At 41.3% G+C, this 13,931-nt stretch overlaps 1 protein-coding gene across 8 annotated transcripts in view; it reads right to left on the bottom strand.

Annotated features, from left to right (window-relative positions):
• STAM (signal transducing adaptor molecule) overlaps positions 1–13,931 on the bottom strand; it is an 81,543-nt gene that overhangs the window by 47,748 nt on the left and 19,864 nt on the right. For 2 of the 8 annotated variants that reach the window (XM_073334139.1, XM_073334140.1), the window contains exon 2: positions 7,935–8,019. In XM_073334139.1, coding sequence (XP_073190240.1) covers positions 7,935–8,019 — 85 coding nt within the window. Of the gene's footprint in view, positions 1–1,355; positions 3,106–7,934; positions 8,022–11,151; positions 11,269–13,931 lie in introns of those variants that run through there. The other 6 variants (XM_073334142.1, XM_073334143.1, XM_073334141.1 and 3 more) reach the window with 6 other exon arrangements.

Below are 13,931 nucleotides of genomic sequence, written 5' to 3'. Positions count from 1 at the left end.
TGAGAGAAATTTAAGCTTATATTACCAGCATAGACCCTAACTTTGCCTGTGTAACTCTCAGGACTAAAGATTGTCTCCCTGATCCCTTTTTGCTAGATAGCATTTTCTGTTGATGGTGAATTGTTAGGCTAAACCTTCCCAGATAATTCCTTATAATGATATTACTCATGTCACAAGTTATGCGGAAAGAAGCAATACCATTTAACTCTCCAAATTAACAGTAGTTGTAAAGAGCAGCACCACCACTCTTATTTTAGAAGGAATACAGTTTTACATATAGAAAAAAATATGAAAAGTTAATACCTGCTTACTGACCATAATCTATAGCAGAACCATACACAACAGCATGAGGAGTCTCAGTTTGCCACTCCATTCTGAACTGTCAGCTAAGTGGGCTTGTAAAAAGATACATTCAGATCATGCATTTCCAACTTCTAAAATACATTGCTATGTCACCACATTCCATTTTTCACAGCACACAACTCCAAACTCCATCACACTAACTACTATTTCTATTACAGATTTCTCCAGAATATTCAGTTATGTGAAACCCATCTCATAAGAACATAAGGGCAGCCACACCAGGTCAGACCAAAGGTCCATCTAGCCCAATATCCTGTCTTCTGACAGTGGCCAATGCCAGGTGCCCCAGAGGGAATAAACAGAACAGGTAATCATCAAGTGATCCATCCCGTCGCCCATTCCCAGATTCTGGCAAACAGAAGCTAGGAACACCATCCCTGCCTATTCTGGCTAATAGCCATTGATGGACCTATCCTCCATGAATTTATCTAGTTCTTTTTTGAACCCTGTTATAGTCTTGGTAGGGTGGATAAAAATCAATGATTTTTTTTTAATTAAAAAAAAAAGTTTTTTTTAATTTAAATTAGATTTTTTTGATAACATGCTTTTTGAGGAAAAAACCTATCTAAAGATAGTTTTAATTAAGATACTTTATAGCTCAAAGATATCTCATTGTGGAATAGGGATTATAAATACTAATTCTATAGTATGAGACAATATATTCATGTAATGTTTAAGAAAAGTTTTGTAAATGAGTTCCAATAGTTCATGGATAAGGGACCCAATCTTATGGGGTTCCAGAGGCTTCTATATAGATTATTTAGGTTACTCTTTCTATCTACCCAATGGGACTCAGTGCTCAGTCTAGAAGATATCATCAGAGAAGCTTAGTTTTGCAGTTTGAGAACTGTGAATTTGTGTCTCCAGAGGTAACATACTTGTTAACAGCAAAAATGTTTTTAAATAAATAAATAATATATAGTGGTGAGAAACAACAGACCTCAACTCCATTGGCCCTCTGCAAATTTGTGTACACAGAGTCAATCCCTTACCTCTCTCTAAAACTGCAAAGTTTCAAAAGTCCAATGAATAGAAGATTGTTGGGGCGGAATCGATCTGGACAAGGAGAAGAAGTCTGGAGATAAATGTGAGAAGCAAGCGACATATGCTTGTTTTGTTAAAATATTATATGTTTGCTGTTGAAGAAAAAAATCCAGAATACTTAACGTTGTTGTTTTAGTTAAATAAAACAGTGTAAATGTCTGTCTGGTGATGTTCTCTTCTTAATACAGCATGGCAAGGAAAATCCTTAATGATTAACCTGTTGAATTGGAGATAAATATTTATGAAGTCATTGGGAGGTGAACTACTTCAATTACCTTTGGTAAATGAAATAACCAAACATTCATTCATTTTTCTGATACAGCTGTAAAAACTAATCTGAAAAGTTTTCAAAATAAATCACTTTAAAAATGTATAGTGTGTACCTTCTAAAAATGAAACCTACATTTATCTCTGAGTTGTGAAGAATATGTATTAAGGTTATAACAACCAACAAGATTGCACTTTTATGTAGAAAACCATGATTAAATCGATATTTCCTGACTAGTGATTTAAATCATGATTTAAATCAAATCCACCCTGAGTCTTGGCCTCCACAACGTCCTCTGGCAAAGAGTTCCACAGGTTGGCTCTGCTTTGTGTGAAAAAATACTTCCTTTTGTTTGTTTTAAACCTGCTGCCTATTCATTTCATTTGGTGACCCCTAGTTCTTCTGTTATGAGGAGTAAATAACGCTTCCTTATTTACTTTCTCCACACCAGTCATGGTTTAATAGACCTCTATCCCATCCCCCTTTAATCATCTCTTTTCCAAGCTAAACAGTCCCACTCTTATTAATTTCTCCTCATGCAGAAGCCGTTCCAGATCCTTAATTATTTTTCTTGCCCTTTTCTGAACCTTTTCCAATTCCAATATATCTTTTTTGAGATAGGGTGACTGCATCTGCATGCAGTATTCAAGATGTGGGCGTACCATGGATTTGTATAAAGGCAACATGATATTTTCTGTCTTCTTAGCTATCCCTTTCTTGATGATTCCCAACATTCTGTTCACTTTTTTGACTGCCGCTGTACACTGAGTGGCTGTTTTCAGAGAACTATCCACAATGACTCCAAGAACTCTTTCTTGAATGGTAACGGCTAATTTAGACTCCACCATTTTATATGTATAGTTGGAATTTTGTTTTCCAATGTGCATTACTTTGCATTTATCAACATTTAATTTCATCTGCCATTGTGTTGCCCAGTCCCCCAGTTTTGTGAGATCCTTCTGTAGCTCTTCACAGTCTGCCTGGGACTTAACTATCTTGAGTAGTTTTGTATCATCTGCATATTTTGCCACCTCACTGTTTACCCCTTTTTCCAGATCATTTATGAATATGTTAAATAGGACTGGTCGCAATACAGACCCCTGGACGACACCACTATATACCTCTCTCCATTCTGAAAACTGACCATTTATTCCTACCCTTTGTTTCCTATCTTTTAACCAGTTACCAATCCATGAGAGGACCTTCCCTCTTATCCAGTGGCAGCTAACTTTGCTTAAGAGCCTTTGGGGAGGGACCTTGTCAAAAGCTTTCTGAAAATCTAAGTACACTGGATCACCCTTGGCCACATGCTTGTTGATCTCCTCAAAGAATTCTAGTAGATTGGTGAGGCATGATTTCCCTCCACAAAAACCATCTCAGATTTGGATCCAGCTTTTCATCTTGATAGTAGATCCCTGAATAAAACATAACTGAGAGGAAATTCAGCTACTGTGTATTGGGAAAGTAGATTGAACAGCCTATGCTAACACGTGTATAATTTAATTATTAATCCCCTATTCAAGATGACCATTTATCACATTTAGAACGCTATATACTTCATACTGGATTCATAATGACAGTGTTTAAAACACACATCAAATCTCCTGTTCTCTCACACTTAGCCCTGGTCTACACTAGGACTTTAGGTCAAATTCAGCAGTGTTAAATCGATGTAAACCTGCACCCGTCCACACGATGAAGCCCTTCATTTCGACTTAAAGGGCTCTTAAAATCGATTTCCTTACTCCACCCCTGACAAGTGGATTAGCGCTTAAATCGGCCTTGCCGGCTCGAATTTGGGGTATGGTGGACACAATTCGACGGTACTGGCCTCTGGGAGCTATCCCAGAGTGCTCCATTGTGACCGCTCTGGACAGCACTCTCAACTCAGATGCACTGGCCAGGTAGACAGGAAAAGAACCGCGAACTTTTGAATCTCATTTCCTGTTTGGCCAGCGTGGCAAGCTGCAGGTGACCATGCAGAGCTCATCAGCAGAGGTGACCATAATGGAGTCCCAGAATTGCAAAAGAGCTCCAGCATGGACTGAACGGGAGGTACGGGATCTGATCGCTGTATGGGGAGAGGAATCCGTGCTATTAGAACTCAGTTCCAGTTTTCGAAATGCCAAAACCTTTGTCAAAATCTCCCAGGCATGAAGGACAGAGGCCATAACAGGGACCCGAAGCAGTGCCGCATGAAACTTAAGGAGCTGAGGCAAGCCTACCAGAAAACCAGAGAGGAGAACAGCCGCTCCGGGTCAGAGCCCCAAACATGCCGCTTCTATGATGAGCTGCATGCCATTTTAGGGGGTTCAGCCACCACTACCCCAGCCGTGTTGTTTGACTCCTTCAATGGAGATGGAGGCAACACGGAAGCAGGTTTTAGGGACGAACAAGATGATGATGACGAGGTTGTAGATAGCTCACAGCAAGCAAGCGGAGAAACCGTTTTTCCCAACAGCCAGGAACTGTTTCTCACCCTGGACCTGGAGCCAGTACCCCCCGAACCCACCCAAGGCTGCCTCCTGGACCCGGCAGGCGGAGAAGGGACCTCCGGTGAGTGTACCTTTTAAAATACTATACATGGTTTAAAAGCAAGCATGTGAAAGGATTAATTTGCCCTGGCATTCGCGGCTCTCCTGGATGTACTCCCAAAGCCTTTGCAAAAGGTTTTTGGGGAAGGCAGCCTTATTGGATCCTCCATGGTAGAACACTTTACCACTCCAGGCCAGTAACACGTACTCGGGAATCACTGTACAACAAAGCATTCTCCTTCTCCTTCCCAGAGGCTAGTGAAGATTAGAAAGAAAAAAAAACGCACTCGTGATGAAATGTTCTCTGAGCTCATGCTGTCCTCCCATACTGACAGAGCATAGACGAATGCATGGAGGCAAATAATGTCAGAGTGCAGGAAAGCACAAAATGACCGGGAGGAGAGGTGGCAGGCTGAAGAGAGTAAGTGGCGGGCTGAAGACAGGGCTGAAGCTCAAATGTGGCGGCAGCTTGATGAGAGCAGACAGGATTCAATGCTGAGGCTGCTGGAGGATCAAACCAGTATGCTCCAGTGTATGGTTGAGCTGCAGCAAAGGCAGCTGGAGCACAGACTGCCACTACAGCCCCTGCGTAACCAACCGCCCTTCTCCCCAAGTTCCACAGCCTCTATACCCAGACGCCCAAGAACGCGATGGGGGGGGGCCTCCGGCCAACCAGCCACTCCACCACAGAGGATTGCCCCAAAAAAAGAAGGCTGGCATTCAATAAATTTTAAAGTTGCAAACTTTTAAAGTGCTGTGTGGCATTTTCCTTCCCTCCTCCACCACCCCTCCTGGGCTACCTTGGTAGTCATCCCCCTATTTGTGTGATGAATGAATAAAGAATGCATGAATGTGAAGCAACAATGACTTTATTGCCTCTGCAAGCGGTGATCAAAGGGAGGAGGGGAGGGTGGTTAGCTTACAGGGAAGTAGAGTGAACCAAGGGGCGGGGGGTTTCATCAAGGAGAAACAAACAGAACTTTCACACCGTAGCCTGGCCAGTCATGAAACTGGTTTTCAAAGCTTCTCTGATGCGTACCACGCCCTCCTGTGCTCTTCTAACCGCCCTGGTGTCTGGCTGCGTATAACCAGCAGCCAGGCGATTTGCCTCAACCTCCCACCCCGCCATAAACGTCTCCCCCTTACTCTCACAGATATTGTGGAGCGCACAGCAAGCAGTAATAACAGTGGGAATATTGGTTTCGCTGAGGTCTAAGCGAGTCAGTAAACTGCGCCAGCGCACCTTTAAACGTCCAAATGCACATTCTACCACCATTCTGCACTTGCTCAGCCTGTAGTTGAACAGCTCCTGACTACTGTCCAGGCTGCCTGTGTACGGCTTCATGAGCCATGGCATTAAGGGGTAGGCTGGGTCCCCAAGGATACATATAGGCATTTCAACATCCCCAACAGTTATTTTCTGGTCTGGGAATAAAGTCCCTTCCTGCAGCTTTTGAAACAGACCAGAGTTCCTGAAGATGCGAGCGTCATGTACCTTTTCCGGCCATCCCACGTTGATGTTGGTGAAACGTCCCTTGTGATCCACCAGAGCTTGCAGCACTATTGAAAAGAACCCCTTGCGGTTTATGTACTCGCCGGCTTGGTGCTCCGGTGCCAAGATAGGGATATGGGTTCCATCTATTCCCCACCACAGTTAGGGAATCCCATCGCAGCAAAGCCATCCACTATGACTTGCACATTTCCCAGGATCACTACCCTTGATATCAGCAGATCTTTGATTGAGTGGGCTACTTGCATCACAGCAGCCCCAACAGTAGATTTGCCCACTCCAAATTGATTCCCAACTGACCGGTAGCTGTCTGGCGTTGCAAGCTTCCACAGGGCTATCGCCACTAGCTTCTCAACTGTGAGGGCTGCTCTCATCTTGGTATTCATGCGCTTCAGGGCAGGGGAAAGCAAGTCACAAAGTTCTATGAAAGTGCCCTTACGCACGCAAAAGTTTCGCAGCCACTGGGAATCGTCCCAGACCTGCAACACTATGTGGTCCCACCAGTCTGTGCTTGTTTCCCGAGCCCAGAATCGGCGTTCCACAGCATGAACCTGCCCCATTAGCACCATGATGCATGCTTGGCAGAGCCCATGCTTTCAGAGAAATCTGTGTCCATGTCCTGATCACTCACGTGACCGCGCTGACGTCGCCTCCTTGCCCGGTATCGCTCTGCCAGGTTCCGGTGCTGCATATACTGCTGGATAATGCGTGTGGTGTTTAATGTGCTCCTAATTGCCAAAGTGAGCTGAGCGGCCTCCATGCTTGCCTTGGTATGGCGTCCGCACAGAAAAAAGGCGCGGAACGATTGTCTGCCGTTGCTCTGACGGAGGGAGGGGCGACTGATGACATGGCTTACAGGGTTGGCTTACAGGGAATTAAAATCAACAAACGTGGTGGCTTTACATCAATGAGTATTTCAGGCAGGACTTCACGGAGGGTTCCAATAAGAAATGGTGCACCTAAGTAATTGTTCTTATTGGAACAAGCAGGTTGGTCTGGCCTCTGATTGATACATGGCTAGATTTACCTCGCTGCACCTTCTCTGTGAGTGACTGCAGTGTGACCTAGAGGAATGAGTCCCCTAGACGGGGGAGAGGGGGAAGCAAATGAGTACAAACCAAATCTGGTCTATTTCTTGTTTTGATCCACTCCATCTATCTTTTACATCTTTGGCTGGCAGCAGACGGTGCAGAAGGACTGCAAGCCAACCACATCTCATGGCTGCTCGGCAGAAGATGGTACAATAGGACGGCTAGCAATCCATATCGCCTGCCTGCTCACCATAAGATGGTTCAACAGGACTGACTGCAGGACTAAAGAGAATGACCTGGTCAAGTCACTTCTAATGTAGTCCCTGCACCCATGTCTGCCCAGGCGCTCCTGGCCGATGTGGCCAGGAGCACCTCGGACATGACGATGACAGCTACCAGTCCTATTGTACCGTCTGCTGCCACAAGGCAATGGGTTGCTGCTGCTGTGTAACAATGCAGTACTGCATCTGCCAGCACCCAGGAGACATACGGTGACGGTTAGCTGAGCGGGCTCCATGCTTGCCGTGGTATGGCGTCTGCACAGGTAACTCAAGAAAAAAGGCGCGAAACGATTGTCTGCTGCTGCTTTCACGGAGGGAGTGAGGGAACGGGGGCCTGACGATATGTACCCAGAACCACCCGTGACAATGTTTTAGCCCCATCAGGCATTGGGATCTCAACCCAGAATTCCAATGGGCAGCGAAGACTGCAGGAACTGTGGGATAGCTACCCACAGTGCAACACTCCGGAAGTCGACGCTTGCCTTGGTACTGTGGAAGCACTCCGCCGAGTTAATGCACTTAATGCACTTAGAGCATTTTCTGTGGGGACACCCACACTCGAATATATAAAACCGATTTCTAAAAAACTAACTTCTATAAATTCGACCTAATTTCGTAGTGTAGACATACCCTTAAAGTAACTGCTGTATGCACAAATGCAAGTCCTAAAATCAAGACCCCAGATTTTTAAATAGTGTGTGAAAATAAATATCCCTCCTTTGCTTCCTATAGCAAGTACATTCTAAACCAAGTTAATTAAACTACAGAAGACAAAACAATGTCTGAACTCAAAATTTTCATCATCTCTCCCCCTCAACATCAATATAATGAAGAGTGATCTACGAGGATAAAAATGAAAGATTCATAGTTTAAAAGCAAATCCTCCCAGTTCATAACACTTACCCTGTGCGTGACTGTCCAACTTTATCACATATATCTAAGATGAGGCCCCAGTCCTCTGCAGTATTCATCTCACTAGTTGCTTTCTCTGGTTAAAAAAAAAAAAAAAAGAGAGAGAGAGAGAGAGTAAATAGACCAGAATAAACTTCTTGTTCTCATATATGTGAAAGTTTAACATAGAACTACCAAGATTTAATGCTGTAAGATTTCTGTTAAATGCCAATGTTTGATATACCTTGCTTTTAATTAATTTCTTGAAGTAGTTCTTACAAATTTGCATTTTACACACATGTATTTTTTACTGTTGTATCAAACATTAAAATATTCAAACATTCACTTGGTGCCCTAGTATTTGAATTAATAAGCTAATGAGCATTTTACTTTTTCTGTTTGCATTTCAAACAATACACACTCAAAATTATTTTTATATTCAAAGAAATATATCAGCTTTCAAGAAAATTTTGTGCACTCTTAGTTCTTGGTCTGCAAATGAATTCCAAAGGCTACCACTTCCCAGGACATTAGTATACTGTTTGCCACATCAATACATCCTTGTGCCTCAGCAATTCAGCCACAACATATTCAGTAAGATAAAGTTAAACAAACACCTGTCAGGAATGGTCTACATAATACTTAGTCCTGCCATGGGTGCAGGGGACTGGACTAGATGACCTCTTGAGGTCCCTTCCAGTCCGATGATTCTAATATGCTGCTGTGTCTTGTGCTTGCCTGATGCTTGTTTGTAAATATAGTTTTCTGCACTTTCACAATCTGTAGGTTGTGACCTCCATTAGACTGCAATGGATCCACAATGGGTTCAAGGATGGGTTAAAAAAGAGAAAAGTCACCCCAACTTTTAGCTCCCCAACCTCAGCTCTGCCCTGGCTGATTTCTTTAGTGGCCTCTTTCCAGCCACAGAAGTCTGCTAATCCCATGATAGCCAGGCAGGAGTCCAATAGCTCAGCCTTCTCTTTCCTCCCAGTTTATCCATCTCTCTGATTAGGCCACACCACCAAGCAGCAGCAGCAGAGAGGAATAACAAAGAGGCTGAGCAAGCAGGAAGCAGATTCAGCTGCCAGACAAGCAGGAGCAACAAATCGACATCTCCCTCCACAGCAGGTCATGTTCAGGCTTAGGCGGCTGGTGGATAACGACACCATAAAAGAGAAACAAGGAAACTGAGTTTTTCCCTCTAATTCTGAATTGAGGAATCGATTTGAATCCTATGGGAGTTTATGTCACCACTGGATGACACTAAAAAACCTAGCTTGCAGTCAGGGAAGGCACAGTTTCCATGATTCTGTGAACAGAAGAGTAGACTAGGAGGGGGTTTCTTGGTTCCCCCTTCCTGGCCCTGCCTCATCCAACTTTATTTCTGGTCTTTTAATTTAATAGCTGCCTCAGCAAATAATCTCACGCCCCAGGGAGGCTTTCTAGATAATTTTCTGAAGGGAAGCAAAGTTTTTCCGGGAAAGACTCATTAATCTATTCTAGCAATTCAGTGGCTACAGAGCGGAGAGACCACGTCAGTGAAACCTCCTGTCTCCCAAAAGTCACGTAGAATATCCATCTTTGAGCCCAAAGCTGTGGGCCTAATTTCTGCAAGTGAGTTTCTCTGTCCTGCATGCAAGCTGAGCAAGCCAGTTGTTGTCTCACTCTGCTAGGGTAGCAAAAGTTTCTTAAAGAAAAAAATAACACACCCGAATAAAGCTCTACTGCAAGAAAAACAACTGAGAGTCCCGTCACTCACCACCCAGAGTAAATAAAAAGTAATGATTTTTTTTTTTAAAAAAAAAATTAAAAAAAGGATTTTTTTTATTTGTCGGATTTTTTTGATAAAATGCTTTTTGAGGAAAAAACCTATCTAAAGATAGTTTTAATTAAGATACATTATAGCTTAAAGATATCTCATTATGGAATAGGGATTATAAATTCTAATTCTATAGTATGAGACAATATATTCATGTAATGTTTAAGAAAAGTTTTGTAAACGAGTTCCATTAGTTCATGGATTAGGGACCCGATTTAATGCAGTTCCAGGGGCTTCTGAATAGATTATTTACGTTAATCTTTCTATCTACCCAATGGAACTCAGTGCTCAGTCTAGAAGATACCACTAGAGATGCTTAGTTTTGCAATTTGAGAACTGTGGATTTGTGTCTCCAGGGATAACATGCTTGTTAACAGCAAAAATGTTTTTAAATAAATAAATAAAGAGAGAGAGAGGTGAGAAATAACAGACCTCAACCCTATTGGCCCTCCGCAAATTTGTGTACATAGAGTCAATCCCTTACCTCTCTCTAAGTGCAACGTTTCAAAAAGTTCAATGAATAGAAGATTGTTGGGGGCAGAATAGATCTGGACAAGGAGAAGAAGTCTGGAGATAAATGTGAGAAGGGAGGGACAGGCAGTAGAAAGAAAAATGAAACTGTTTAAGGAGCATATTCCAGAAGCCTTGAGATCTTTCTGAGTGTAGCCTTCATTGATTTGAGATCTACCATACCATTCTCTCACTAGAAGGGAAAATCTATAATGACAGCAGGCCATAAAAGAGACCCAGTTTGCGAATATTTTAATGAAGTTCCTCTACCTGTGGGTAAGACAGGCACATGTGCAAAATGCAAACAGTGCAACAAATAAATGCAATGCCTGGTTGTCCGAATGAAACAACATCATGAGAAGTGTTCCTTCTCAGGAGGAAGCTGCACTGAAGTCGAAGATGATGAAAGGAACATGTATGAACATGCAGGATCTTCAGGTTGGTAAACTTTTCTATTTCATACTTCTTTCTTAAGAACTTCCTGTCTTCCTTCTGGACTATTCTTGAGTTCTCATGTTTGAGCAAAAAATATAGTTGTTACTCTATGGTACTATAATTTTAGATGCAGTTGTGATAAAAAAATAAATAGCTGAAATAGGCAGATCTTACTTTTACAATTTCACCTTTAAAGTAAAAAGAGAAGGAGTACTTGTGGCACCTTAGAGACTAACAAATTTATTTGAGCATAAGCTTTCATAAGCTACAGCTCACTCTTTAAGGTGCCACAAGTACTCCTTTTCTTTTTGCGAATACAGACTAACACAGCTGCTACTCTGAAACCTTTAAAGTAGTACTGAGTGTCAGTGAATGCAATGAGTAATACTAAATGATCAGTATGGTAATAATAATTAAATAACTGCATTGACTTAATTTGTTTAGGAGAATTCATCCTCAACATACAGGATACTGAAGACTATCCATCTTCAAGTTCACCATCATTTTCTATAGTTTCAGAGTTATCTGCCAATGACAGTGTTTCAGTCACATCATGTATGTCACATAACCATAGTATATCACCTGTAGCAAAAAGAAAAAAAAAACTCCATCATCCAGAAACAACCATAGATACGTTTGTGATAAGAACCAGCAGATTACAAAAAGAGGTAATGGATGAAAAAATTGCCCGGTTTGGTCATGCAACAAACTCTCCTTTCCGTATGATTGAGAATGCACACTTCATTAACATGGTTCAGTCATTAACACCAGGATACAGTCCACCCAACAGAGCAGATGTCACAGGCAAATTGCTGGATAAAGTGTATGAAAGAGAAATTGAGCAGTGTGCAAAACGTCTAGAGGGTAAAATTGTGAACTTGAGTATTGATGGGTGGAGCAATGTTCACAACGAACCTGTTGTATGTGCTTGTGTGACAACAAAAGAAAGGAATGTCTCTTATAGAAATAATACATCAGGAAATGCACACACATCAGAATACTTACAAGAAGTAGCAGTAAAAGCTATAACAAACTGAAAAAAAATTCAAATGTCTAGTACGCAGCTTGGTCATAGACAATGCTGCAAATGTATCCAAGATGAGAAGAAATTTAGAAGAGAGTCCCAAGCTAATAATATACGGTTGCAGTGCTCATTTGATGCACCTCCTAGCCAAAGACTTCAGTGTTCCAGAAATAGAGGCGAATGGTGTCAGAAATAGAGGCGAATGGTGTTGAAATTGCAAAATACTTCCGTAACAACCACTTTGCAGCAGCTGCTCTGAAAAAAGTGGGAGGAACCAAGCTAACTCTCCCACAAGACATGCGATGGAACTCAGTAGTGGACTGTTTTGAGCACTGTATCAAGAACTGGCCTAATCTGATGACAGTTTGTGAACCAAATCGTGAAAAAATAGATGTGCCATAGCTGTGTCACAGCCAAAGTTCTCAACATTGGGCTTAAGAGAAACGTTGAACACATGCTGAGTATCCTGAAGTCTATTTCTGTAGCCTTGAACAAAATGCAGGGAAATCGCTGTTTTATTGCTGACGCTGTTGAAATTTGGAAGGAACTGAGTGAGATCTTAAAAAGAGAAATATGCAATGACAGTGTTAAATTACAAGCATTAAAACAAAAAATCAATGGGACAAGCACTATCTCCAGCTTATTTTCTTGCAAATATTCTCAATACTTGGTTCCAGGGTCAAATCTTAACTGCTGAAAAAGAGGAGTTGGCTATGACATGGACATTCAGCAATCATCCCTCCGTAATGCCAACTATAATAAACTTCAGACCTACAGGTGAACCATCCAAGAAATATGTTTGCTGATGATGTTTTAAAGAAAGCCACACCAGTGAACTGGTAGAAGTCACTTAAGCACTTGGATTTGGAGACTGTTGAAGTGATAATCTCACTTTTAACAGCAGTAGCTTCTTCTGCTGGTGTAGAAAGAATATTTTCTTCCTTTGGACCAATTCATTCCAAATTGAGAAATCATTTGAGACGTGAAAAAGCAGAAAAGCTTCTTTTTCTTTTCCAGATTATGAACAAACAGGAAAATGAAGGTGAAGACAACTGAGTTGGCTGCAGAAGCCAATATTTTAAGTTTCTCATGTTGACCTAGCTAAAATAGTCTATTTAATTTTTGTTGTTGTTTTTTTAAATATTTCATTTAACTATTTTAGTTAAAAACAGTTTTAACAAAAACAAACCTGATTTTAAAAAACTTGAACGTTTAACTAAATTCAAAAATTCATATGCTTGTTTTGTAAAAATATTATATGTTTGCTGTTGAAGAAAAAAAATCCAGAATACATATTGTTGTTGTTTTAGTTAAATAAAACAATGTAAATGGCTGGTGATGTTCTCCTCGTAATACAGCATGGCAAAAAAATCCTCGAAATATTAATGATTAACCTGTTGAATTGGAGATAGTTCACCTCCCAATGACTTCATAAATGTCTGCTTCAATTCCCTTTGGTAAATGAAATAACCAAACAATCATTCATTTTGTGATATAGCTGTAAAACTAATCTGAAAAGTTTTCAAAATAAATCACTTTAAAAATGTATAGCGTTTATCTTCTAAAAATGAAACCTACATCTATCTCTGAGTTGTGAAGAATATGTATGAAGGTTATAACAACCAACAAGAACGCACTTTTATGTGGAAATCCATGATTAAATCGCGTCTTCCTGACTAGTGATTTAAATCAATTTGATTTAAATTAAATCCACCCTGTGACACCACCTCTTTTAATTTAGCCTTCTTGGGCTGTATTATGCTCTCAAATAGAATAGTCTAAGGACAAACAAAATAGTGCGAGATGTAGCTGTGGAAGTCACTTTTCTGCATGCTGCACTCCACAAGGCAAGAATCAAACGGCAATGGAAGAGAATATAGAAAAATCCTAGATGGCAACTGCTCATCATTATGCCCGTCAGATCAAGTAAGAAGAAGGGACCCAAGATCTGTGCTGTCTCAGACAACAACACAGAAACTTATTTGACATGTCTTGTAGGCCTGTTGACAAACTTATAAAGTACACATTCAACAAAATTATGAAAAAAATTAATAAGTTGTGGCTGCCAGTGCCACATAGATATCCAAAATCTTTTATAGTTCCAGAACTAAGAAATGCTGGCAGACCATTAAACTATACCAGCCCACCTAAAAATCAGCCTTCTGGGGGGGAAAAAAGCTGCTACTGTTATAGACATCGCCTAAGATTCCTACAGTTGGAA

Source organism: Lepidochelys kempii, chromosome 2 (assembly GCF_965140265.1).
Source record: "Lepidochelys kempii isolate rLepKem1 chromosome 2, rLepKem1.hap2, whole genome shotgun sequence".
NCBI lineage: Eukaryota > Metazoa > Chordata > Testudines > Cheloniidae > Lepidochelys > Lepidochelys kempii.
This window is presented reverse-complemented; position numbering and strand designations above follow the sequence as displayed.